The sequence below is a fragment of the Bos indicus x Bos taurus genome, chromosome 14 (assembly GCF_003369695.1).
Source record: "Bos indicus x Bos taurus breed Angus x Brahman F1 hybrid chromosome 14, Bos_hybrid_MaternalHap_v2.0, whole genome shotgun sequence".
NCBI lineage: Eukaryota > Metazoa > Chordata > Mammalia > Artiodactyla > Bovidae > Bos > Bos indicus x Bos taurus.
In genome coordinates this window covers 15743716-15770182 of record NC_040089.1, presented here as the reverse complement: position 1 = coordinate 15770182, position 26467 = coordinate 15743716, and the positions used below count along the sequence as shown (strand labels likewise).

At 43.5% G+C, this 26467-nt stretch overlaps 1 protein-coding gene across 11 annotated transcripts in view; it reads right to left on the bottom strand.

The window, feature by feature from the left end:
* Nucleotides 1-26467, bottom strand: part of MTSS1 (MTSS1, I-BAR domain containing) — a 160585-nt gene that overhangs the window by 116001 nt on the left and 18117 nt on the right. For all 11 annotated transcript variants that reach the window (XM_027560870.1, XM_027560877.1, XM_027560880.1 and 8 more), the window contains 2 exons: nt 19751-19812; nt 15467-15540 (listed from right to left, as the gene is read on the bottom strand). In XM_027560870.1, coding sequence (XP_027416671.1) covers nt 15467-15540; nt 19751-19812 — 136 coding nt within the window. The remainder of the gene's footprint in view (nt 1-15466; nt 15541-19750; nt 19813-26467) is intronic.

The window sequence follows — 26467 nt, the reverse complement described above, 5'->3', positions numbered from 1 at the left end:
CGCAATAAAACCAAAACCTTTCATTATGTTTGGTTTTTTTTCCTAGACAAATGAACTATAAGCTATTTTGCATTCTTTTCAGCTTTTTTTTTTTTAGTATCTGATACGATGGCTATTAAAAACAATCTCTAAAAAGTCTTTGTTTGAGCATCAAAATGAGACAGCTGGGATACTGGCATGAGGAAACGTTCAATCTTGTCATTCTGCAAAATGATTCATATTCATAATTAATGACGCTTTTGTCTATGCCAGAAAGAAAATCTAGAGGCTCAACTATGCTTAAGTAAATTCTACCCAAGCCAACTGCAATACAATTTTATAAATTATAGAGCAACAAAGAAAAACAAGATTTTGTGACTTGTGAGCATAAAGAAAAGGATTAACAACAAGGCAGCCATTCTTCAAGGACAAAATCGGGGTAAAAATATTGATTTCTGAAAGGACGGTTACATTTACTTTCTCCTCCGTGTAGGAAAGAGGAATCCAAAACTTTAGCATCCTAAGACGTGACATCATTACGTGTATTTGAAAGACTCAACACCTCTTTGTTCCCAAGAGCACCAGACGAGCACATCACCAGGTACAGGACCAGTCCCCCATTATAGCCCAAAATGTAAACTGAAAAATAACCAAGACGAGCAGATAAACTACCAATTACCTTTGGTTTTAGAGGCATTTCTATGGCAATATCAGTAGAGAAGAAACCCCTTAAATGAATTTCCTTAAAGATAACTTTTCCTACTTTTCCCATTAAAGAGCCATTGAAGAAATATACAAAGACAAATCAAAGTTAGAATAAAAGCTCATTTCATTCATTCAACAAAGTTTTATTTAGTAATAACCATGTTGTTGTGTAGTCCCTAAGTCACGTCTGATTCTTCTGTGACCCCATGGACTTGTAGCCCATCAGGCTCCTCTATTCATGGGATTTTCCAGTTGCTCAGTCATGTCCGATTCTTTGCGACCCCATGAACTGCAGCACGCCAGGCCTCCCTGTCCATCACCAACTCCCGGAGTTCAAACTCATGCCCATCAAGTCAGTAATGCCATCCAGCCATCTCATCCTCTGTCATCCCCTTCTCCTCCTGCCCCCGATCCCTCCCAGCATCAGGGTCTTTTCCAGTGAGTCAACTCTTCGCAGAGCATCAGTCCTTCCAATGAACACCCAGGACTGATCTCCTTTAGGATGGACTGGTTGGACTTCCTTACAGTCCAAGGGACTCTCAAGAATCTTCTCCAACACCACAGTTCAAAAGCATCAATTCTTTGGTGCTCAGCTTTCTTCACAGTCCAACTCTAGTAAGATGTGGACTGGTCACAAAGTTTTATGCACAACTCAGCATGGTGGTCATTTCCCAGATGAAACCATGCATGGACCATCAAATTTCTAAAATCCTAACTGAGTTATAAATAATTAAAAGCCTAGCTTAAATGAACCAAGCTGTCCGTGACTGCCTTAAGAAAAAGCAGAACCACAGGTCCATTAAGCTGTCAAAGAACACAACCTAAGCGGTCTTGCTCAGTGGTTCTCCACCAGGGTCATTTTGCACCCCAGAGGATATTCAGGAATGGCTACATATTTTTGACTTTAATAACTGAAGGGCTGAGATGCAGTGATGTTGCTGAACAGCCTTCAATGCACAAGTCAGCCCCACACAACAAAAATTTACACAGCCCAAAATGTCTACAGTGATAGATTGAGATTCTAAATTCCCAAGTGATTCCAAAATACAACTGATCTCGGAGATGGAAAGAAGGTGGATTGATGGGTCCCAAGGAGGGGATACACACACACCAGGCTCTGCTGCTGCAGAATTGTGTGGCATTTTAACCAAGGCACTTCAAGTCACCAGCCGGTTTCCCCTGTTTGCAGAATGAGGTTCTTACTACCTTCTTCAATGACATTGAGCAGCTGAAGGGCTAGTGGAGAGCCTCAACAGACAGAGGGCCCTCAGAAGACCCTCAAGGTCAAGGCTGGACTAAGATCTCAGCCGCCTGCAATAGTCAAAGACTCCAAGGTACTTCACTGTTTCTAAACAGAACGCACTCCTGATATTTGCTTTATACAAACACATTTGGAAGAACAAACACCAGAGCACAAAGGCATCCACCTAACAAGGTTGGAGGCAATTTTATTATCCTTCAATCTCTGGAAACAGGAGTTGGTTGACAGGCAGTGGGAGCCTGGCGCCGGGGATCGCTGTGTCTCCTGCACAGACATGCTGTAAGCCCACCTGTGGCCGCTGACTGGCAGGACCGCCACCACCCCTGGGAGGTCAGGGGGTGTGTTTACATGGCTCATTATGTCCTCCGGTTCCAGTATAAGCGACACATCTTGCTTTAAATCATATTATCCGAATGAAGTACTACTCTCTCGTAATCAGCATCCCCTTTCAACAAGCACAGATGGCTCTCATGTGCTTAAATGGCAAATCGAGGGGTGAAAATTCGGACGAGCTCTCCAGGCGCTCGGATCTGGTTCTCCAGGCGGGTTCTGAGAGAGAGGAGGATGAAGCAGGCACACGCCAAGAGCTGAAGAGCTTTTGTCTGCCGTCAAGCCCCCTGGACAAACTAAATGGGCTCAACCAGAGTCAGTGGGAATAAAGCCGAGTCAGCCTTACACGCCCCAGAGAGAAGCCTGCAGGTCAGCAACACAGGAAGAAGGTCTCCCTTTCACTATCTCCTCCACAGTCTCTTTGTATTTTATCAGGTACCTTTGGCCATATTCAGGGAACGGTACTGCCCCACTATAGATCACATTAAAAGGGTACATTTTAAAGATCTCATTCTACCTTAGCTAAAACAGTATTTTCTTTTTTATTTGTAATCACTCAGCTTTCCCCCTCCCCTAATTTCAAAGGTGGTGGGGAGTGGGGAAGAAGCAGCATTGCGGCTGACGGTGAGATGCACTCAAATGCAGCTCTGAAGGCAAGCACCACCCAGCGGCTCCATATTGGTTTCCATGGTAACCGGGGTCCCTGGGCCCTGGCGCTCACAGCAGGAAATGCTGCAGATTTCCAAAGCAGTATCTTTTCACTAGACATAAGACGTCCCATGGTGATTTTAAACATTTGGGAATCGAAAAACACTCCATGTGTGTGTGTGTGTCTGTGTGTGGACTGTACGTGTGTGTACGCGTGTAGGTGCGCACGTGCACATAGAAAGATACAGTCACAAAACTAAGACAATGTAGATGAAAGAAGCCGAGCTATTATTACAGATAAATATGCTTCTGTCAAACATAACAAATTATTAAAACACAAGAAAACAGGCTGTCACACACTTACACACACATACGAGTTTAAAGGAAAACAAAATCATCTTTAATAGAAAAAGAACTGCAATGGAAGTGGAAAACTACTTTGGAAAACCAGATGATCAAGGATTCCACATAAAGAAGCCAACAAAAATCTTGACTAATGATAACCAACTGAGAGCCCAGGACAGAGCTTTTTCCCATAGCTCATGATCTTTCCTACTTGAATGGTCTCAACAGGCGAAATTAACAAGTGGGCCAGGAGGCTTTCAGGGAAAACATGGGACAGAAGGCCCTGCTCTAGAGTGAGAATCCCACTGTCCCTCCGTGAGCCGAGCAGCCTCAGGCAAATTACTTCAGCTCACAGCCTGCCCTGTGAAAACGAAAAGGTTACACTAGATACTATATGGTCTAGAACAGACCTCTCCACCTTCTAAAAATAAAAGACCAAAGCCTTATGTTAAACAAGGCAACAGACCCCAGGTAACTGCCATGTCAGGCCACAGATATGTTTCCAAAAGTAGTGTATAAAAATCAAATTTCTTTAAGATGTACCACGAGAATTCACTGCCAGATTCCTAGTGACAGAAGACCTTTTGAATATTCTTTCTCTCTTCTCTGAGCTATTTTCCAACACCAGATCTTTCCTGCAAAGCACACGAAAACAGCTAAGGTGAAAATTTTAGTTCATAGCAGCTTTCACATTTCGTGCATGTTTTCAGGCTGGGGCTTTATCAGAGCAGAGGGGAGGCAGCTACACAATCAGGCAAAATAGACTCAGCCTAGAAAAACACTAGTTTGACAAGTGCAAGGGTCTTCCAATGCACATTTACACTCCAAATGGTTATTTTTACAACAGGCAGAACAAACCAAGTTCACAACTCTATGGCAAACAATCTTCCACAAGCATTGTTTAAAAAAACAAAAAATGCCTCATGTGTATGAATTGAAATAACTGCACTTTTTCATGAATAGTAATTTATGTTTTACCAAACATGACTGTGTGTGTGGTTAGCAGGATGGGGTGAAGGGGCATTAGTTATTTTAAGCCAAAATGAAAAGCAAAGGGAAAGAGCTAGGGTGGGGAGGAGGGTGGGAGAGTCCCCACTGCCCCAGGCAGACGGCCCTGCAAGCAGCTGGAAGGATGGAGCTGCTGAGTAAACCACTTCATTATGCAAACTGCCTAACGACACAAACAGCCCTGCGCACAGACCAACTCAGTCACCCATAAAAACACACATCCCCAGCACGCTCGGACCTTCCTCCTGACTGCCGCCGTGTAATTCACCAGCGTTTATTAGGGCTGCTGGGGTTAAACGGCACAGTACGCATCATAATTCAAGCATCGCCAGGGAAAAGAGGAAACACTACTGACTTCAGGCGGAGCAAATGCTTCTCTTGGTTACTGGGAGGATTAGCCTTAAACGGACACTCGGCCATGGGTGTGGGATTCTTCCATCCCGAGCTCTCCCTGATAGAGGATTTTAGGATTCTGGGGACATCCTGCCCTGGACAACGTGGGAGTCAGGTTAGTGCCCTTCTGGTGAGCACACAATAACTGTTCGAGTGTCATTTTGAGAAGACGCAGTGAAAAGTCAAATCCCACCTAGGCGGGACACAAGGAACCACAAGGAAAGAGCCCATCTCTGGCAACTGTTGCTACCCAACCAAAGATCAACAATAATAACCACTTGTAGAGTGGAGACCAGTGCTGCTGTCAGGGATCAGTTTTAACGTCAATATCAGTGAGGACGGAGAGGAGGGATTTTCATTTCAGCAGTAGTGATGTCAGTTCACTATTCCAAACTTTGTGAAATACACAAATTGGCCCATCAGATACATAAAGTCCCCATCTCCCAACTCCTTCGACCCAAAAAATAAGGGGGGACAGAAAATAAAATTTTCTTTTAGAAATTTATTAAAAATACTTAGTAAATATGTGGGTTCCTTTGTTATTTCTAGTCCTTACCTATAGTGTGATCTGTAAAAGAAAAAAATGTTTAAAATACACATGCCACCTTACTGTGCTAGACTCAACACCAAGTCTATCATATAAAACAAACCAAAAAATAACTTTAAGAAAATGGAAAATGGTTAAGACAAACTTGATATTCATAGTGCCATTAAAAAAAAAAAAAACTTGTTTTATCCTAAACAGAATATGCAGGATTAAAGGTATTGTGCTAAACAGTTAAAATACTCAAGGTCTATCAAAGTAGACTTGCCTGCAATGCAAGAGACCTAGGTTAGATTCCTGGGTGGGAAATATCACTTGGAGAAGGAAATGGAAACCCACTCCAGTATTCTTGCCTGGAGAATCCTGTGGACAGAGAAGCCTGGCAGGCTGCAGTCCATGGGGTTGCAAGAGTTGGATATGACTTAGTGACTAAATCACCATCAGAGTAATAAAACACCAAAATAATGAAACTCAAAGCAAAATGTACATTTATCACCTCATTTTAAAAGGCATTAAACCTTTTTATGTCACCACTTACTAGGTCAATGATAGCTCCTTGAAACTGTATTTACATAATAGGCATACAGTTTTAGCTAGGTTATTATTAGAAACAGCAATAATCTACAAAAGTTTTTTCACACTTCATATGATTGAAACTCATAGGTATTCAGTATAAACATAGATGTACATGTACATACTCAAATTTGGAGTGGCTTGGGGGCTTTAAGGAAATTAATGAGGCTGCTCAGTCTCATTGTTTAGTCGCTCAGTCGTGTCAAACTCTTTTGCGACCCTATGAACTGTAGCCCTTCAGGCTCCTCTGTCCAAGGGATTTCCCAGGCAAGAATACTGGAGTGGGTTGCCATTTCCTTCTCCAGGGGAACTTCCCAACCCAGCGATCAAACCCACATCTCTTGCATCTCCTTCATTGGCAGGCGAGCCACCAGGGAAGCTCTGTTAATGAGGCTACACTAAAGCTATTCCAGGTTTTGGTCCCCCCAGAGCCCTCAGCAAAGTCGTAAGCATATCAAGAATGAGCCCTGCATAGAAACCAGTCGTCCTGGAACACAGAATTTGTGTCTCTGTCATTTTAGGCAAGAAACTGCTAAGACCAATCTAATGCTTTAATTCTTTCAACTAACAACATACACACACACACACCTATGTGTGTGTGTGTATATATATATATATGTTATATACACAGGTTGTTATATGTTATAGATATTGGTTGTACAGATACTATGTGTATAGACAGACACAAACGCACACATCCTCACTAAAAGGATTACAGCTATAAAGCCCAATTAATAAAAGACTGTTTGGTACAACCCAGCATTAAAATTGTTCTCTGCATCACGGTTAAGAACAAAGAGTGAATACATAACAGTGAGGTGGACACTCAGTCTTGGCTGCCTCTGAATCCACTTATTATTCAACACTAGGTAACTTTTTGATGAGTCTACAGAGTCTGTTAATATGGATTCATTTTGCCAAGTTATTTCAAATAAAGGAGATATACCAACAGCAATCACCTTCCTCAAGTTCATGAAAATTACTTAAATGCCCTTGGAAGGAGGCAACAAGCAAAAAGGCTGACCTAATGTCTTAAAAGCTTAGACTTCATCACAAAATAGTTTTGTCAAGCTTGTCCCTTTTTTCTGCTCCCATAAAGAGCCTTTTTGGACACATTCCTCCTAATCAGCTCCCTTCCTCATAAAATGTTAATTTCACAGATGTGTGTATGTTTGCATATGTATTGTATGCATATCTGTACCTGATATATAAAAAGGGTAAGACCGCCTTCCCTTCTTAAGAACCAATTACCCCCTGCCCCTTTGGAACGATATCTTATCCATCGTGAATCCATGAAACAGATGAAACAGACATGCTATAAAAACAAGTGGGAAGCACTCACTGTTGGGAATTATTATTGCTTACATGCCTGTCTAAATTCCTCTACCACCCACTGACCCAATGCCTCAGAAACAGAACCTCTTTGCATTCTTTACCAGGTACCTAGTAAACTCTCAATATAGCAGATATAAAACAGAATAAATCAGGTGACTCATAAACTAGTACATTTACTGTTAAAAGCAAAATAAGCCTTTGTAGCCATTGTTATACCCCTTACATCCATGCTGTGTTATGTGGTAGCTACTAGGTATATGCGGATATTTAAAATTAAAATTTAAAAATCAGACATTCAGTTCTTCAATTATACTAACCATGTTTCAAGTACTTGATGACCTCAGGTGGCTGCTGGTTATCATACTAGACAGTGAAAATGTGTAACACTGTCATCACCATAGAAAACTCTATCACAGAGAACGGCCCTGGCCCAGCCTAAAAGCTCCAGGAGGCCAGGACCACATTGGGGTCACTCACCACAGCGCACGCAGGACACGTCAAGTTCTGGCATAAAGCAACACAATTAAAAAGAGACAAACAAGAAAGTGTCTTGGTCTTGCCAATTTCCCACTTTAATCAACTACAAATATTCTTATTTTTCATAGCTTTGTTCTTACACCCCACACCCACCTAGAAAACAGCAATGAGAATTTCAAAATGTAACTACCAGCAGAGCAAAATTGGCTTCAGGCTTCCTCGGAATAATTCATGTGAATCAAAATCAAGAGGTCAAATTCAAAACCGCGAAAATGAAAGGCAGTAGAGTTTCTAGGTCACTGTCAATACCATCTGCTCAGATTCATGTTCTAAAATGTCAGAGAATAGAGCTGCTGGTCCATCCACTCTGTAAGCAAGATACAAAGTACTTCACTTTATCAGTTTTTATTTAACAAATCAGCAACAGCTTCCTGGGCATCTATAATGTGCCAAGGTTCCAGAATATTAGAGCTTGGCATTAATTTTACTTAGAGCCTGTGTAGGGTTGTCAAGGTGGCCCTGTGAGAACCATATCCAGAGTCTGAGTAAAATTCACACCAGCCAGTTTTCCGTAATACTTTGAGGCTCCTGATGCTTTCTGCAAGGTTCCTTTTGCTCCCCAATACTTCTAAAGCCTCAACTGGAATAAGATCATCAGAAAAATGAATACACTATCCTTGAATGTTTCAAAACCATAAACTTGGCTTTTAAAAAAAATTACAACAGAGCTGTTTCCTTAAATACTCATAAGGGCTCTCCTCTTTTAAGAATAGTTAAGGACAATAACCAAAAATGATTAAGGAACCTGAACTGGCCTATCTGAGTATAAAACCATTTTAGCGATCAACAGCCAGATCTAGAGATCAGTAGATTGCAGTTTTATGCCTTTTTCTTTTTAATTAAGTGAATGAAACTGTCCAGGTTTCTTTAAGGTCATCTTCAAAGAATGTGCAGCTCCAGGCCTGTGAAAAAGTTTTTTTATGACCTATTTTGGGGCTTCCCCGTTGGCTCAGCAGGTAAAGAATCCTCCTGCAATGCGGGAGACACAGGAGATGCAGGTTTGATCGCTTGGTCGGGAAGGACGATCCCCTGGAGAAGGAAATGGCAACTCACTCCAGCATTCTTGCCTGGAAAATCCCCTGGATAGAGGAACCTAGTGGAGTACAGTACATGGGGTTGCAAAGAGCTGGACAAGACTGAGCAGGCACAAGCACAATGACCAATTTTTTCAGTTTGTGGCTGAGCAGCTTCCTAGGTAGAAATCCTGCCTTAATTACATGAAAGAGAGTTCAGGTCTGAAACACTGAAGTCAATCCAGAAGTTAAGGGTCAATGAAGTCTCAGTTAAACAACCTCGTTAAAATAAAACTTGTGGGCAAACGAAACCAAGTATGGCTGCCTCTTGGAAATAGCTTGCTGGCACCTCCTTCCCAAAAAGGAAGATTTCCCCTTCTTTTCCAACTCTAGCCAAGAGCAGACAGCTGCCATCCATCCACCCACCCACTTCCTGTAACCCCCATCACAGATGTGGTGGGCCCTCTTGGGCAACAGTGAATTATGAAGTCACATAATCCAGAGACTCAACCACTGAGAGGGGTCCCAAGATCTGAATTCTGAACTCCCAAGTGGAATCTGGCCAAAGACCCCATGTTACCAGGCTCCTGCCTCCAGAGATGACAGCCTTCCTCACCCAGATCCACCAAGGACTGCGTGCAATGTGGTCTGCACCTTCCTAAATGCCAGATACTTATTAGCACTTGGGTACCTGAGTTCCTCAGAGAGCAGCAGGACCCAGGCCCTGCCCTGGAGGTGGCTGAGTCTAGCAGGGAAGATGGTGACCACACAAGGAGGCAGGGGAGTGAGACCCCATTTACTCTGGGGACGGAGGAAGGGGGTGGTGAGGGCAAGCGTTTCACAGGTAACCTGACTCTTAAATTGGCTCTAGGAAGATAACCCAAAGATCCTCAAGCATCTAAAGGGGGTGGAGAGGGGGTGGGCTGGGAAGGGCACCCTGGGTCTGGAATGCACAAGTGCAAGAAGAAAGGGATCAACAGTTTAAAGGGATTCAGGGAGCCAAGGGCATTTTTTTGTGGGTGGAACTGCCGGCCGTGGGCAGAGATGTCACTGGGCAGGTGGGTGACAGCAAGATGGCGAGAGGCCTTATTCTTCTGGGAAGCCTTTAAAAAATCTAAGCTCCACTCAATTCATCAAGAACCACAGGTATAAGGCAGGACTCTGAAATCTGTACTTTTTTTTAAACTTTTTATTTTACATTGGAGTACAGCTGATTAACAACTTTGTGATAGTTTCAGGTGGACAGCCAAACAACTGAGCCAGACATGTACACGTATCCTTCAAAATCTGTAGTTTAAAACAAGCTTCCCAGGTAATTAAGATCCATCAGTGACGTAAGGAAAGCATATCATTTATCAAACTCTAAAGTAAGGGCTTCCCTGGTGACTCAGATGGTAAATAATCCGCCTGCAAGGCAGGAGGCACCGGTTTGATCCCTGGGTTGGGAAGATCTCGTGGAGAAGGGAATGGCAACCCACTCTAGTATTCTTGCCTGGGAAATCCCACGGACAGAGGAGCCTGGCGGGCTACAGCCCATGGGTCACAAAGAGTGAGAGACGACTGAGTGACTAAGCACATACTAAAAAACATCACGTATTTTTATGAACAACACTGCTCTATTCAGTTTGAGTCCTGGAGACTGTCTTCATCAGTTCACAGAACGTCAGCAATCCGGGCTCACTGATTAAAGTCCACCTCGACTGTCTGGACCTCACTGGGTGTCCTGAAAGCTCCAGCTTCCATCTGCCCTCCTCACGCACACCCTGAGGGTCTCTTCTAAACATATTTCTCACCTAACCTGCTCACTCTTTATCCTCCGCTTGCCCCTGCTTCCTTTGTCTCCCAAGCAAAAATCAGAAACTGTAAAGATAATACAGAAAAAGAAAATTTAGACTGTCCAACTTAATTTGTATTTTAAGATTTAATAGGGCCAAAGAGAGATTTTAAATTATAGAGTATTAGAGCCAAAAAAAGATTACTTGCAACTATCTAAGGCTCTACTAGATCCTGGGAAAACCCCTTTTACAAATGGGGAAATCAAAGCCTGAAGAAGTGAAACAAAATTACTCAGGGTTACAGAGCTGGCCAAGCAGAAGACAAACACAGCATCCAACCTCTGACCTAGTCGTCAATTCAAGGTGCTACGTAGATTGGTTTCTTTTCAATGCAATCAGGATTAATAAATTTAAAAGCAAACTTAAGGGACTTTGTTGATGATCCACAGGTTAGGACTCCACACTTTCACTGCCAAGGATGTGGGTTCGAGCCCTGGTCAGGAAACTAAGATTCCCACAAGCCATGCAGCCAAAAAAAAAAAAAAGCAAACTTAAGTTTATACTAAACCCAGCAGCTTCTTACATAAAGCATCATAATTTAGTTGTTAAAATCCGGACTCTGGGCCAGGCTCCAGTCTCCCCACTTCCAAGCTATATGACCTTGGTTGGTTTAGATAAGCTCTCTTCACCCAGACTTCACCATCTAGAATGAAGATCATAAGCACTGATCTCAGAGAGCTGTTCTGAGAATAAAAAGACTCACTGCATGTAAAGCACGTGGGACAGAGCCTGGCCTGTGTTACGTATTCTACAAAGGTGATTGGAGACCACCTAGTCGGCCGGGATCCATTTCCTTCCTTCTTAGAATCTTAAACTCCTCACTCTGGGTCTGGTGCATCGTCATCTCAACATCCCAGAGATGGCTGTTCAAAGCTATAAAGCGATTACAGAAGCAGACAGAGGCAGCCAGAAATGAGAGTCACACAGCAGTATGCTCTCCAAAGGCCCTTGCTGACACCAGCAAATGATGCAGCGGCCACGAAGGCCAGTGCTGACTAAGACGGAGCATCTCATCGCAACGTGCCCCTGCCTTGCAGTGAAAGCGGGGTAAGGCCTGGCGGACACTGGGCTGCACGCTTACGGGTGGAGGAACACTGCTCCCCAGACCGACCACCAAGGACTGCGAAGCCTCCCCGCACCTTTGTGCTTTCTCTTAAGTAACTCAGACAACCGTGCCCCAGTCAGTTCAAACCACTCCCATGACAGCCCATGTGCTCGTCCATCACGGCCACGAGGAAAATGGAGACCCTGCTTCACAAAGTCAGGCATTCTTTGTACACCAAATGCCAAGACACTAATTCTTTGTGGCCAGTAACACGCAAACAGGTGTACTTTCATACTGAGCACAAGCTGTATATTCATTCCAGAATGCAAAGATCAACAAAATACTGAACTGTATGTATTATGGTGTTAACTCTTAAATTCCATTATAGTTTAATTATTAACCTAAACATACACATTACAGTAGCAGCTTATACTCTTAAAAAAAAATAAACAAAACAGCTCGAATTTATTTCCACATTCATAACTACTTAACAATAGTTACAGGACTAGATTGACTTTGCTGTCATAATGACTAGCGTTTAAAAGATTTTTCTAAATAAGTTATTTTCACAGCCAGTACAAAATATTTGCTAAAAGGACAAAAAACCTTTCAGAGCCATTTCCTCTGGGAAACAATATGGAATGCTAATATTTTGGAAACCAGAGACCCGTTAGTTTGAGATTCTGGATGCCTGTCCAAAAGAGACACACGTAAGAATAACTGTTACTCCCTTCTCTTACTTAAAACAAGGGCTCGAAAAACATTACATCAATAGGCACTAAGCAGGCTTCTCTGGCGGTCGAGTGGTTAAGAATCTGCCTGCCAATGTAGGGGACATGGGTTCGATCCCTGGTCTGGGACGATCCCACATACCACAGGGCAATGAAACCCCTACTGAGTCTGTGCCCCCTAGAGCCCACGTTCTGTAACAAGAGAAGCCACTGGAATGAGAATCCTGAGCACCACAACTAGAGATAGCCCGCATGCAGCAACAAAGACTCAGCGCATCCAAAAATAAATGAACTAAGCAAGAGACTGGACTTTCCAGAGTGTGTAGATATCAAACTTCAAACTGTATTAGAGCTGCAGCCTGTAATGACTGTGAGCCAAAATATATTCGCTGCTGACCAAAACAGCTTGACGCATTTTTTAACAGATTCTTCATTTCCCTGGAGATGCATACAACCGTTAAAAAGAGATTACCCATAGATCTCCAGAAGCATGTACACATGGGTATTAACTGCAGTGTAGTGTGTAACAGTGAATAAGTGGAGATAATCTAAATATCCCCGAAAAAAAGAATGATTAAACTGTGCTATATCCACACAAGAAATTCCATTTGGTGGCTAGAAAGAATGAGGTAGATTCTCTAGGCACTGACATAGAAAGATAATTATAATATACTGGGAAGTAAAAGCATGGGAACAATGTTTCTCATGGGCCACCTTTTGAAAAAGATCTTAAAATATATTTTATTCTATATATCAATTTACATGTTGTTCTATGATTAATTTTTCCTGCTATATATGTTTACGAATGCAAAAAAAGTCTATAAATGTCACTAAACCCCATCTCTGCAGAGGGTACTCGGAGGGTAGACTTTATATACTTTGTTACGTAACTTTTTTAAACTAAGGCGCATGTTCTGCATTTTGCACTTGTTAAGCAATTGTTAAGTAAAAAATTAACTTAATAAAACTAATTTGACATTTAATTGAACATCAGATGTGCCTTCAAGTTTCTCTCTTATTGCCATAAAATATACCTTTCTTTGTGTCAACCATACATTTTTTCGGTCATGTGAGTTCTCACACTCCTACATTTAATAGAAAGTTATTTCTTTCAAATGCATATAGATTCTAGACATCTCGAGATGTCGAGTACTGTGGTATCGCTAAAAAATGACCTGAAATCAGATGGTTTAAAAATAGATCCAAGTAGGGATCTTATTCACTGCAACATTATTCGTCTCCTGTCAAAGACATCGCTTCCAAACTCCTTTACCTCCACCAGCACCACAGAGAGGTTAGTCCGGTTTCTTTTCCCACAAACAATGGTTTTTCCTCCCTTCAACCATGAGAATTTGCAGGCCCTTCAGTTTCCCACCAAGAACCCTTCTCAGCAGCAACTTCTGCAAAAACCCAGGTTCCTGTTGCAGGAAATTATGGACAATCAGAGAATACCTTTTATTCCATCCTCTAGGTTCCACTGAGTAATTAAACACTAAAACTTAAACTTATGAATCACAGAGCCTCAAAAATGCAGCGCCAGATACTTAAGTTCTTATAAAATAATAGAGCAACTCTTTAAGAAAGACACACTGTGATGGTCATTGTAGAAAGACATCCTCATGACTGGTGAGTCCAGTCCCAAATGCTGCTGCAAAGAAAATATGATAAAACAGACCCAATAGCACTAACAGCAGTGAACACTGGCCTGAATATCACATTCCTCTTTATACTTGTATATTCTAAAGATTTCATAACAAACACACATTGGTATGTAGAAAGTTTTTTTAAGGTTCTTAAAAAGATACTGGTTAAGACCCTGGTCAAGCTGACAAACCAACCCTCTGGGTCTCCAACACATTCTCCCAGGGAACCTTTGAAAACTCCACTGGCATCTTGGAAATGAGGAGAAACATTACCTCTCCTGGGAGAACTTCGACTCCCTGAGCTGAGCTAATTACTCACTTTTCCATATTCCCTGAGCACTCTGTCCTACCACTATTACCACACCAAACATGTTATTTCTACACTGTGATTCTTGATTTGCAGGTAGCATTCCAAGCCCCTCCAGGATGCAGAACATGCTGATTGTTGTGGTCCCAAGATAGTGCCTGAAATATCAGTAGTTTTCAAGCATCTTGAATGAGAAGAGTCCTCATTGCAAATTTATTTCAATATTTAATTAAGCACCTATGATAAATAAGGAGGTACTGAAGTCCGCTAGAGGTACATACCCATTGTGGGCTTCATAGGTTAACTGTTGGGAGCAAATCCACCCAACACTGGCCCCCGACACCCATATTTTCCAATGTTACCACGATGATAACAAGAACAGACCTGTAGCTGTTAGTGTACAAGGAGACCCAGAAAGAAGGCAAAAAAAAAAAAAAAAAAAAAAGCAGCAGAAGAGATTCTCTGTCTCAGAATGAAATGGGAAGCACCCCTCTTTGAACGGGGGTCTCTAGGTTATGGGTAATGTCATACTTCTAACGATGGTGCTGGGTACAGAAAGATTTACTTGCTTCTCTACAGACCTTTCACAGGTTATAAATATTCTTTTCCATGATTCAGTAGTCACTGAAACCAATACAAATTTTCAAAAGAATTCCCTGTGTTCACTGATTTAATAAACACACTTTAAACATCTACTGTGTGTGAAGTGCTATGTTTGGGGAAAGTTCAGACACGCACCAGTCAGTCTATACCTTGAGGGCTTTGCAGTCAAACGTGGGACACACATACAACACGGTAGGAAGCTACTTATAATGGTTTCCTCATTTTATGGGAACCCAGGAAAAATTGGTCTAACCCATCATCCTCACTGCTTCTCATTCCACAAGGGAATGAGGAAAATCTTAAGACGACACGTATGAGGAGGGAAAAGCAAATTGCAACCAACACACAGCTCAGGACTCTGCAACCAGCACGTCGTTAAAAGTGATGACAAGCACATCAAGCCATCTCAGGCACAAACACTGGTTCCTTTGGTTTATTTTTCCTTCTTCTCATGCGCTTTATTATCTGGAGAACGATTTGCAGCATCTACTATGCAGAATCCCCCAGAGTTAAAAATATATATATTTTTAAATATGAGTCAGCCAAGCTCTGATAACTTGAGCTCTATCTTCGTGTGAAGCCGCCAAGGGTAAGAGCCCACATGCGGAAAGCCATCCCTCCATCTGCTTACCACGTGTGTTGGTGGCCATGTCAGCCACTTTCTGGAAGGCGTCCAAGAAGGCAGCTGCTGCTACGACTGTTGTCCTAAAATGCAAACAGATAACAAAAGCATGAGGACTGTCTCACACCAGCACATGCGTGACAGCAAAAGGGCCGGAATCCCTGCCAGGGACAGAAAGTCACCCTCTAAGAGGGAAACCCTGACAGGATACAGACAACCATTGGCTTAGTGGACTCTTTTTTTTTAATTGGAGTATAATTTCTTTACAATGTTGTGCTGGTCTCTGCCATACAACAACATGAATCAGTCATAGGTATGTGTGTGTGTGTGTGTGTGTGTGTATCTTTATATGTATGTGTGTGTGTTTCCCCTCCCTCTTGAACTTCCCTCCCGCCCCCTACCCCATCCCACCCCTCTAGGCTGTCACAGGGCACCAGGTTGGGTTCCCTGTGTTATATAGCAACTTCCCATTAGCTACCTGTTTTGCATACGGTAATGTATATGTTTCAAAGCTACTCTCTCAATTCATCCCACCCTCTCCATCCCCCACTGTGTGTGGACCTACTTTTTAAAGACTTTCTCCTACTGCACTGTACCCCAATAAGGTATGGCTCATGCAGTACTAATCAACAAATGCTAACTATTCTTCCTACTCCATTTCACCTGATGGTATAAAATTATTAACAAGTAAAACTTCACAAAGAAGGAAAAGACAGGTGTTTCTACCTAAAAGTAAAAGCATTTTAAAAATATATATATAAGTGGTATGGCTGAAAGATACTTTAGAGCAGGAAAACAATATAGCTACATGAATTGGTAGAAGGGATCCTGAAGAGATCTAAGTTAAACAATTCATCTTAGAGATGGGAAAACTGAGATCACCAGTTCCTACCACAGCTGAGACTAGTAGCCCAGCATGACTTACAATCCCATGTTCATCCCAGCTATGTGACTTTCCCCCGTAAATCATGACTATAGTGAAACCAACATACTATTTTTTCAACATTAGAATGCTATCTCAACAGCATCTCCTGAATTCCTAAAAGCTGAGACCAAGGAGGGGTTACTATCTCATTTACTTTCCTAGAGTTCTCTTGAATTCTTCCCATTCTCTTGAGCACTGGGAGATGCCTTGAGCACTTTGTGATCTACTGGTTCCTAGAATCATGGTCCAAGATGTCATCCAACAAAGTAATCACCACTGCATCCCAGGGCTGTGAACAACCAGGACAAGCAAGCCAGCCCCAGGCTCACTCACAAGAACACGTACAACAGAGTTTACAGCCTGATGTTAACGTCCAAGTAGTTCCCATATGAATACAGTCCTTATAGAGCATCCCTAATAATTCAAAGTTGGGAAGGAAGAAGATGAAAAAAGAAAAAGGACTAAAAAGGGAAGAAGATGAGAAGAAGGATTTAAATACAAAGTTCAAAATGGAGGAGGAAAAAAAAAAAAGAAATAAATGACCTTTGAGCCTAAGCAAGGCAGCTGCGAAACAAAAGGCTCTTGGAAGGTGCTAGAAGTAGTCCCCGGGAAAACCTGGGCAACAGTCCCTTAGAGCCAAGCTTCAAAATGAGGCCTGATATTTTCCAGTAGAGCAGGAAAACATTCTGGTCAAAACACACACACAGACATACACACTAAACAAAAACAAAAACCCACTTCAAAGCATATTTCTTGAAGAGTTGGCACCAACTGCAAACCATGGAAAAGTTAGCTTTACGCTCTGAGATTTATAAACAACTCATTCAAATTTATAATTAATATCTGACCCAACAGCTGTATTTACTCTCACTCAAGTCAAGGCTGATCTTCCAAATGAGCCAGCTATAGAGGTGCCTCAAGTATTACATGGTCACCAGGGCTCCCGTAAAAACAAAGACTGTGGTCAAGTGTGAGGAATTAAGAGCTTTTAAACACCGCCTTCCGATGAGCCATATTTCACGGACTGCTTTTGTCACAGGACATCTTAGCCCTCTCTGATGGCGCAGAGCAAACATGCATCCATTAGCAGGAGAAAGGAGTGATTCAGTTTACACGCTCCAAGAGTCTGCCTCTTCTCTGGTCTTATCCTTACCCACTCTCTTAACACAGAAAATTAAACCACAGGCTTGAGCTTCCCACAGTGCTCTCAACCAGGTACTAGTAGCTTGACAAAATAAAGTAATGGTCTCTGCCTCATGGAGCCTATTGTTTAACATATATGTACACACACACGCACACACACACACGTGTATGTGTATGGCTTCCCTGGTGGCTCAGAAGGTAAAGAATCTGCCTGCAATGCGGGAGACCTGGGTTCGATCCCTGGGTCAGGAAGATCCCCTGGAGAAGGGAATGGTAACCCACTCCAGTTTTCTTGCCTGGAAAAACCCCATAGACAGAGGAGCCTGGCAGACTACAGTCCATGGGGTCACAAAGAGCGGGACATGACTGAGCAACTAACACTTTATATATATAATATGCATATTATATCTATATAGGGCTGGCCAAAATGTTCATTTGGGTTTTTCCATAAGCTGTAACAGAAAATCCTGAATGAACTTTTTGACCAACCCCAATATATTATAATGTACTTTGTACCAGTAGGGATAAGATTGCTTTAAGTCTTATTCTGTATGTTTAAGACAGCCCATCAGTTAATTATTTTAAGTTTTTGCTGCTTCATTGGTAAAAGGAGAAGAGCATCTTTTCCCTGGTCAACCCTGAAAACCTGCCAGACAATTAAATGAGGCCAGATAAGAAGAAGCGTAGCAGGGAGGGGTTGTACTTACATGTTTTACAACAGGAGGCGACCTCCTACAGGATGGAGACTAACCTATTTGAAATGAACCATGATGGGGGCAGAGTTGGGGGAGAGGGCCTTACATTCTGAGAAGAGTAGGTTGGATCTGATCCAGGACAAAGTAATCATAGGTTCTCAAGCAAAGAAATGGCAAAAGGACTCAACAAGTGGCAAAAGGACTCAACAAGCAGCAAAAGGGCCATATTCTGAAGCCCATGGTCCACCTGAATGCCCACTCATGACTCTGGAAATCCCAGGCCCCACGAAGCTGAATAATGGACTGGGAAATTTCCACATCTCTCAAGTTCTCTCCTAATCTACAGGGGAGCCAGGGAATGCCCAGTCCTGTGGCCAAAGTTCTGGGCAGGAACCCCTGGGGTCAACAGGCAAAGTCCTAAGAACATCATGTTACTCCTCCCACCTCTGTCTGTCATCCATATGGTTTCTTATCCTAGAAAACACCTACCTGCTTCGTTCTCTGGAAAACCATCCCCGTACACCTTAACCAATCCATGTCACCCCCACAGCCATGACCAGAGTCATGAAAACAACCTCTTTTTCAAATGTCCCAGCTCTCTTGAAGCACCCACTAAGTGCAATCACAACCCTCTCCCCACTGATTTTAAAAGCATATGGCTTTAACAAGAAGATGTTGCCATATTTTCTACTGTATGTCAAATGATGTATTAACAAGCACATGATGAGGCAATAATAATAGCCCCTTAGAGCAGATCAGCATTAGATCTCATTGTTTTAAAACAGCTTTATTGAGACATAATTTGTATACCATAAAGTTCACACATTTTAGGTGTGTAAGTTAACAATTTTTCAGTAAATTCAGAGTTATGCAAATACCACCGCAATCCAGTTTTAGAATATTTCCATCACCCCAACAAGGTCCCTCATGGCCATTTGCAGTCAACCTCCTTTCCCACTCCTAGCCCCAGGAAACCACTAGTCTCCATCTGTCTCTACAGATTTGCATTACATAGACAATTCATGGAAACGGAATTATACAAACTAAGCTTTAAACTCTGTAAGGATAGGCAGGAAGCAGAAAGAACTGTGGAGCCAGACTGCCTCAGTTCAATTCCCTGCTCTCTCATTTACTAGCTGCGTGAATTTGGGTAAGTTATTCTCCTTATCTGTGCCTCAGTTTTCTCATCAGCAAAATGGGATAACAACTATACTTACCTTTTGGGGTCCTGAGATTTAACTGTTACCATATACCTGGCATGTAGGGAACACTCTTTATATATCATCCATGGCTACCTTACATATAACTGACTTCATTTGACCCTCAAAATTCCAGTGGAAGGAGGCAAAGCAGATATGAGTTGATTTTACATACAGGAATCAGTGGTCAGGACACATGGCTAGTAAGTGGCATGCTTCTCCACCTGTAAGACTTCCAAAAGTAACCCTAGTTCAACTCTTGGGTCCCTGTTCTTGCATCCTTTGTCTAAGGCCGCTGCCGTTTTCTTGGAGATGACATGCTTCTACTTACCGAAGCTGGGACTGCAGCTTTCCGGCTTTGTTAATGAAATCTTCCCAAACCGGATAACTCCCCTACAACAAAACAAAGCCATTGATCAGTAAGTCCAGCTGTGACAGATATCTGATGAAGACATTGGTAGCACACCCAACTCCAATGATAGGTGGGTCCGAATTCTAGATATGTGGATCATGTAGGACTCTACCCTGAACCACCCGATGATGCCTCTGGCTGTTCCCCTCCTTATCCCAGAAGGCAGGGAGGAGGGAACCAGAGTGTTTGCAGCTCCTCTCCAGGACAGGAGGCTACTGGCAAGCATTAGACGGTAAGGAATCCTCCTACAATGTGGGAGACCTGGGTTCGATCCCTGGGTTGGGAAGATCCCCTGGAGGAAGGCATGGCAACCCACTCTAGTATTCTTGCCTGGAGAAGCCCCATGGACAGAGAAGCCTGGTGGGTTACAGTCCATGGGGTCGCAAAGAGTTAGACATGACTGAGCAACTAAGCAAACAGCACAGCATTAGTCTAGCAGAATCTCAAGGTTGGGAGGTTACCTAAATATAGCTGCTCAGCTGATGGCTTGAGGCCAGCATCTACATACTACATGGTTATAGGTGGTTCCCCAGCGTATTGCAGCTAACAGGACACTTGTCACCCTCCATGGCAACCTACCTACATCAGCCAAGCTTTCCTTTCTATCCACGCAGTCTTACTCCTAACCTAGGAATCCACAGAGTTAAATTGATCCTGCTTCCATATCCATCTTTTCCAAGAACAAAGGACAACCAGCACATTCATTCACAGCATTCCTTCTTTCAGCTCCCAACTGCAACTCCATTTCTACACGGGACCCTGTCTCATATCCCCACAGTGTCTTGGGGATATTCCATTACGTGTCTCTACTCTTCTAAGTATGGTATGTGTGTGTGCTTAGCTGCTCAGTCGTGTCCGACTCCTTGCGACCCTATGGACTGAAGCCCACCAGGTTCCTCTGTCCATGGGATTCTCCCGGCAAGAATACTGGAGTGAGTTGCCATTCCCTTCTCCAGGGAGTCTTCCCAACCCAGGGATCGAACCCAGGTCTCCCGCAATGCAGATGGATTCTTTACCATCTGAGCCCCCAGGGAAGCCCTCTAAGTGTGGTGCTTGAGACAAACCCTAAACCACAGGTGCAGTTCTGGCTGGGGCAAACCAGAGTGGGGTCTGACACAGCACATTAAACGTATACTAAGAAAAAAAAAAAAGAAATGTATACTAAGATCAGGTAACCAACTAAGAGTCCGTGCAAAATAAACCCAGAGAAGAGGAAACCATGGTTAGAAAATCAGTGTCTGGCATCAGATCATTTAAACATAGAACTCAATGGACACGAATTTGAACAAACTCCAGGAGACAGTGAAGGACAGGGAAGCCTGGCATGCTGCAGTGTATGGGGCCACAAAGAGTCAGACACGACTTAACAACTGAACAACAAGATCAGGTAACCAACTAAGAGTCAATGCAAAATAAACCCAGAGAAGAGGAAGCTGTGGTTAGAGAAGCAGTGTTTGGCACCGAATCATTTAGACATAGAACTAACTCTAAACACCTGGCAGATTATGGTTGTAGGATAGAATATAAATGTTATGAACCTTCACAAGGTAAAAATAACATATGACACCTCTTGATTTTGTCATTAAGGAGAGAGGATGGAGAAACTGTAATACAGTGAATCATCTCATTTTTTATTATAGAAGCCCCATCAATCCCCAGGCAGCAGGAAGCACAGAACAGTGGGGCCTTCCGTGGGAGCTGTGGACTTCTGTAAATACACTAAAATCTTCCAATTAAAGCTATGCCCAGGAAAAAAAGGAAAAAGTAAGTCCCATCAAAATAGACTAAAACTGAAACTGAGTTAAAACATAATGATTTCAGCTTTCTAATTTTTCCCCTAATAATTTTAATAATCTCTTCCCCCCTTACTCTTTATTTCAGTTATTATTTATTTTATTGAAATATAGTTGATTTATAATGTTGTGTCTTTTAAAAAATTTTTAATTTATCTTTTAATTGAAGGATAATTGTTTTACAGAATTTTGCTGCTTTCTGCCAAACATCAACAAGAATCAGCCACACGTATACATATGTCTCCTCCTTCTCGAACCTCCCTTCCACCTCCCACTCCATCCCACCCCTTTAGGTTGTCACAGAGCCCCAGTCTGAGTTCCCTGAGTCATACAGCAAATTCCGACTGGCTATCTATTTACAGGTAATGTATGTTTCCATGTAACTCTCTCCATACATCCCCTTACTCTTTAAGAGCATACTTTCTGAACCTTGCCACCACTGACATTTTGAGCTAGATAATTTTTTTTTTGTCAAGATGGAGGTGGGGGCCTGTCTTGTGCATTACAGGGTGTTCAGCAGCTGCTCCAACCTCCATTCACTAGACGTCAGTAACACTCACGGATGTCACTGGATGTGACAAAATGCCCAGACATTGTTCCTACAGGGCAAAATCACCCTTGGTAAAGAACCACCGCTTCAGAGGAATGTCTGGGAAATGAGTTTCTTCTGGTGAAGAAACAGTTATCTGAAGCTCAGCAATTTCTTCAGTATTACTTCATTTCAATGTCAGTTTTTTAAATAATTATTATTTTGAAAATATCTTGCACAGAACATCTGTTCTAAAAGTGTGTTCATTTATATATTTTGAGTCTTCTGGACAGCAAGAGGATCAAACCAGTCAATTCTAAAGGAAATCAACCATGAATATTCATTGGAAGGCCAGATGCTGAAGCTCCAATACTTTGGCCACCTGATGCAAAAAGCCGACTCACTGGAAAAGACCATGATGCTAGGAAAGATAGAAGGCAGGAGGAGAAGGGGGTGACAGAGGATGAGATGGTCGGATGGCATCACCAACTCGATGGACATGAGTTTGAGCAAGCTCCGGGAGTTGTTGATGGACAGGGAAGCCTGGCGTGCTGCAGTCCATGGTGTCACAAAGAATTGGACATGAGTGGCTGAACAACAATATATTTCTTGAGCTATCAAGTCTGCCTGAAAATGTGCAAGATGTCAGGAAAACCATCTACCCAACATTAAAATGGAATATTCCTGGGAGCTGAGATTTGGCCCAATGTGTTGTGTTCCTGTTTGTACTTTCCTCCATGGCTATAGCTTCCTGTTGTTGGTGGGTTTTTTTTAAAATAAGGGTCATACATCATTTTTATGAAAACAGTGTAGTCACCACTACACTTAAAAAAATTTAAGATCAAATTAGCAGTTCTGGCAGTAACAGCACCTTGAATTTACAATCCATACAGCCCCTAAAATCTGTTTCACCCAGGCTGCTAGATCACATCCATCAATTCTGCGTCTGTGCACTGGGGACCTGCTTGGCCCAATTGCACACTCTGGATTTATTCCTCCAAGCGGCAATGTGCTCCCATGGGACACTGAGCTGCACCAGGCCAGGGAGTCTGCCTGACTGGCTCCTGGCAGAAGTCCTTTGACAGCTACATCTGAGCTACTGACACCAACACTCATGCACAGGTCTGGTCATCATCTGCTAAACCACTTAGCCTCCATCCCATCTCTGTGCCCCAGCGAGTCTCTTTAACCCAAGAGCGCAACTTTGTTTTTGAATGAAACCTCTAAGGGCTCAGGCTACCTTTCCAGGTCCATTAAGACATTATCGGGAATCCCACCTATAGCATTTACCATTTTGTTATCAAAACCAAATATGAACATGCCTTCTATTAAAATATCTACATCCAGGTAATAGGGGTATGGACCAAGATCAGAGTCCTCTGGCTGGGCACTAGAGATCTCTGTTCAGATGGACTTCAGCATCCCTCAGAACATGAGAGCGTTACCAACCAATTACAGCCTCATCTAGCCAGTCCTTCTCTTTCTGGTCGACAAGACAACATGAGAAGCTTTACGAAAAGCCTGAGGATGTTCACAGACACTGAGCATCAACTTACAGTCAAAGGAACTAGCATCTCCCATCTGCACACAGGACATGAGAACCAGGCCCCCTCTCTCCAGCACCAACCACTCCTATCCACAGAACCCCTGCAGAAGGTCACCAAGATGATCCACAGTATTTAAGAAAAAGGTGAGACACATTCAGCGAGAATACACCAGAATGGCGGGAGCACCAAATCCTGAGTTCTAGCCATGGCCCTGCCAGTGAACTATGTCGGGGGCGGGGGACGTCACTTGATCTCTCAGGCCAGCTCTTTATAATGGTCAGCAATAAAAAGGTATAATTCCATCACCACTATTGAACACTGACATCACAGAACACTGAAAGAATGTAGGAAAGAAATAAGGAACACAAACACCAGGGCCAACCTGCTGGCCAGAATCTTAGCTCTCTCCCTCTGCCACGTGACAGCAGGCAGGTGGTCTGACTCCAGCAAGCGTCAGTCACCACTGCCCCGGATTGGTTCAAGGAGGAGATGAGGTCAGTCATCCCAAGTACCCAGAGCAGTGCCAGGCACTCTGTAAGGGCTCAATAACCTTTGACAGGTTTGATCCGAGCGTCTGCAGGCTCCCAAGAATCTCCTTCGGGATGCTGGGAGAGATGTTTACAACTCTCCAGGTTGGGACTTCCCTGGGGGTCCAGTGGTGAAGACTCTGTGCCTCCACTGCAAGGTGGGGTGGGGGTTCAATTCCTGGTCTGGGAACTAAGATCCCACAAACTATGCAGTGCGGCCAAAAAACACTCCTGAGGTCAGACGGTCCACCCAGGCTGGAATCCCTCATTCTCAATGCTAAGAACAGAGCCAACTGTGCATCCTGAGTTCCCCACAGTTAAAGCAGACATGGAGAGAGACAGCAGGACGCACAGCGTCTGCCAGTGTCTCTGCGGCTCCTAGTACAAGGTGGATGAGTACTCAAACCCCAGACGCGTGTGCCTGAAAACAAGTGCTAGAGCCACTTTAAAATGACTACCTGCCCCCACCTGGAGCCTCATTTCAGTCTTTACCAAATTAGCAACAGAAGGAGGGTCCCCGCTGCAATTAGGGGGTACAGCACCCAGCTCTCAGCCTACGAACACCCACTCTGCCAGAAGAAGGCTGCCAACAGCCACTCTCTCCTGACTTAATGATATTTGACAGTCTAGATATTTGACAGTCTATCAAAGAGTATCAGGCCCACCTGTTTTAGGCAATATATAATTTAATGGATTCTAAAAAAAAAAAAAAAAACTTCTAAGAACAGAAGACAAAAATCTCCTTGTTGAGAAATGTAAGTGTGTAAACGTTATTAAAATTTAAAAGGCAAGGTGATGTTGGGTTGTTCCAGATTTTTTTTTTTTTAAGTTTCTTTCAAGGAAAAAAAAAGTTGAAAATCATTTTACTACAAAAATTCAAAAGCTTGGAAGGAATGAAGAAGGGACTTGGAAAATGAAAAGGTTACTGAGAGAAAAAAGCCCTGGGTTGTTCTAGACAACAAGGCTGGGTGAAGGGGAGCAGACTCAAATTTAAGAAGAAATTTGCCAATCAAGACACCATATGCACTGAGAGGCCTTTTAGAAAGCAAGTCCAGTGTGGTCCTTAATTTTCTAATCCGCGCTACCCACCAAGAAATCCCAGAAAGCTGTCTCTTGACATTGTGTCTGGCGGGGCTCTATTCATGTTTAAGGAACCCCCAGGGACGCATCCTCAAAACTACGAGGAAGTCTCAACACAGACCCCACTGTGGAGCTCACCAGAGAACACAGGTTTCACAGCTTTCCAGACAGACCAAAGTCAAGGAAAACAAGACTCCTGCCGAGCACGTGGGTTCCGCCAAGTCCAGAGTCACGGGCAAAGGGAAACGAGACTCGCCTTCTGGAATCTCCTTCTTGAATTTCTCTGGGGGTGCCGGGGGACGGGGGGAGGGCAGGGAGGTTTTGAAGCCTTGGCAGTTTGTTGAGAATAGAACTCAGATCACACCAGGTTCTGGGAGAAAGGAGAGACCCCTGTTGCTGGAAACTGCTGTGTTTGCAAGCATGAGGAGGACTCTCTTTAGCAAGCTGCCTGACCTTGCCCAGTTCCTACAGGGAGAGAGACGGGGCCTGCCTGAAGACAGGCTCTAAGTCTGCAGCCACAGGCAGGGTGCCCACCACACAGACCCCCCACCCCGAACCCCCACCCACACCGACTGTTCTCTCTTCTAACCTCCGGGGGGCATTCAATAATCTGGTAAACTCCTACTCAGCCATCAGCACCCAGTTCAAATGTCACCTCCTGCAGAGCATCCTGGGACCCGCCCCCTGCTTCCCTCACATCATGCCGTTCACTCTCTGAGCCTAGGTTTTCCCCCACTGAACTGTGGGCTTGAGGACAGAAAAACAGAGGGAAGAAGGGAAAGTATTTCCAATAACAGGGACAAAGACAGGGAGACAGGGAGGACACATGTGGACTCCTCCAAGGGACACCAGAGTGCCACACTGATGCTGGGCGAAGCAGGAGATGGAAGAACGGACAGGGAGAGCGTGGGCAGCTGTCTAGGGCAAGATCCAGGATTGAACTACAAACGGGGCTTGATTCAAATGGCGGGTGACTTGAATCCCAAACCAGTACAGCGACGAGAACCTGGCGACCCCATCACACACCTGAAGGCAGCCTGGTCCCTTGGAGGGTGGGGAGGAGAATAAAGTCATCTTCTTACTTCTGAGAGAAAGGCCTACCTATCTCGGTCAACTCCCCAAGAGGCTGGAGGCCACTTGAGCAGACAGACAAGCGGGCT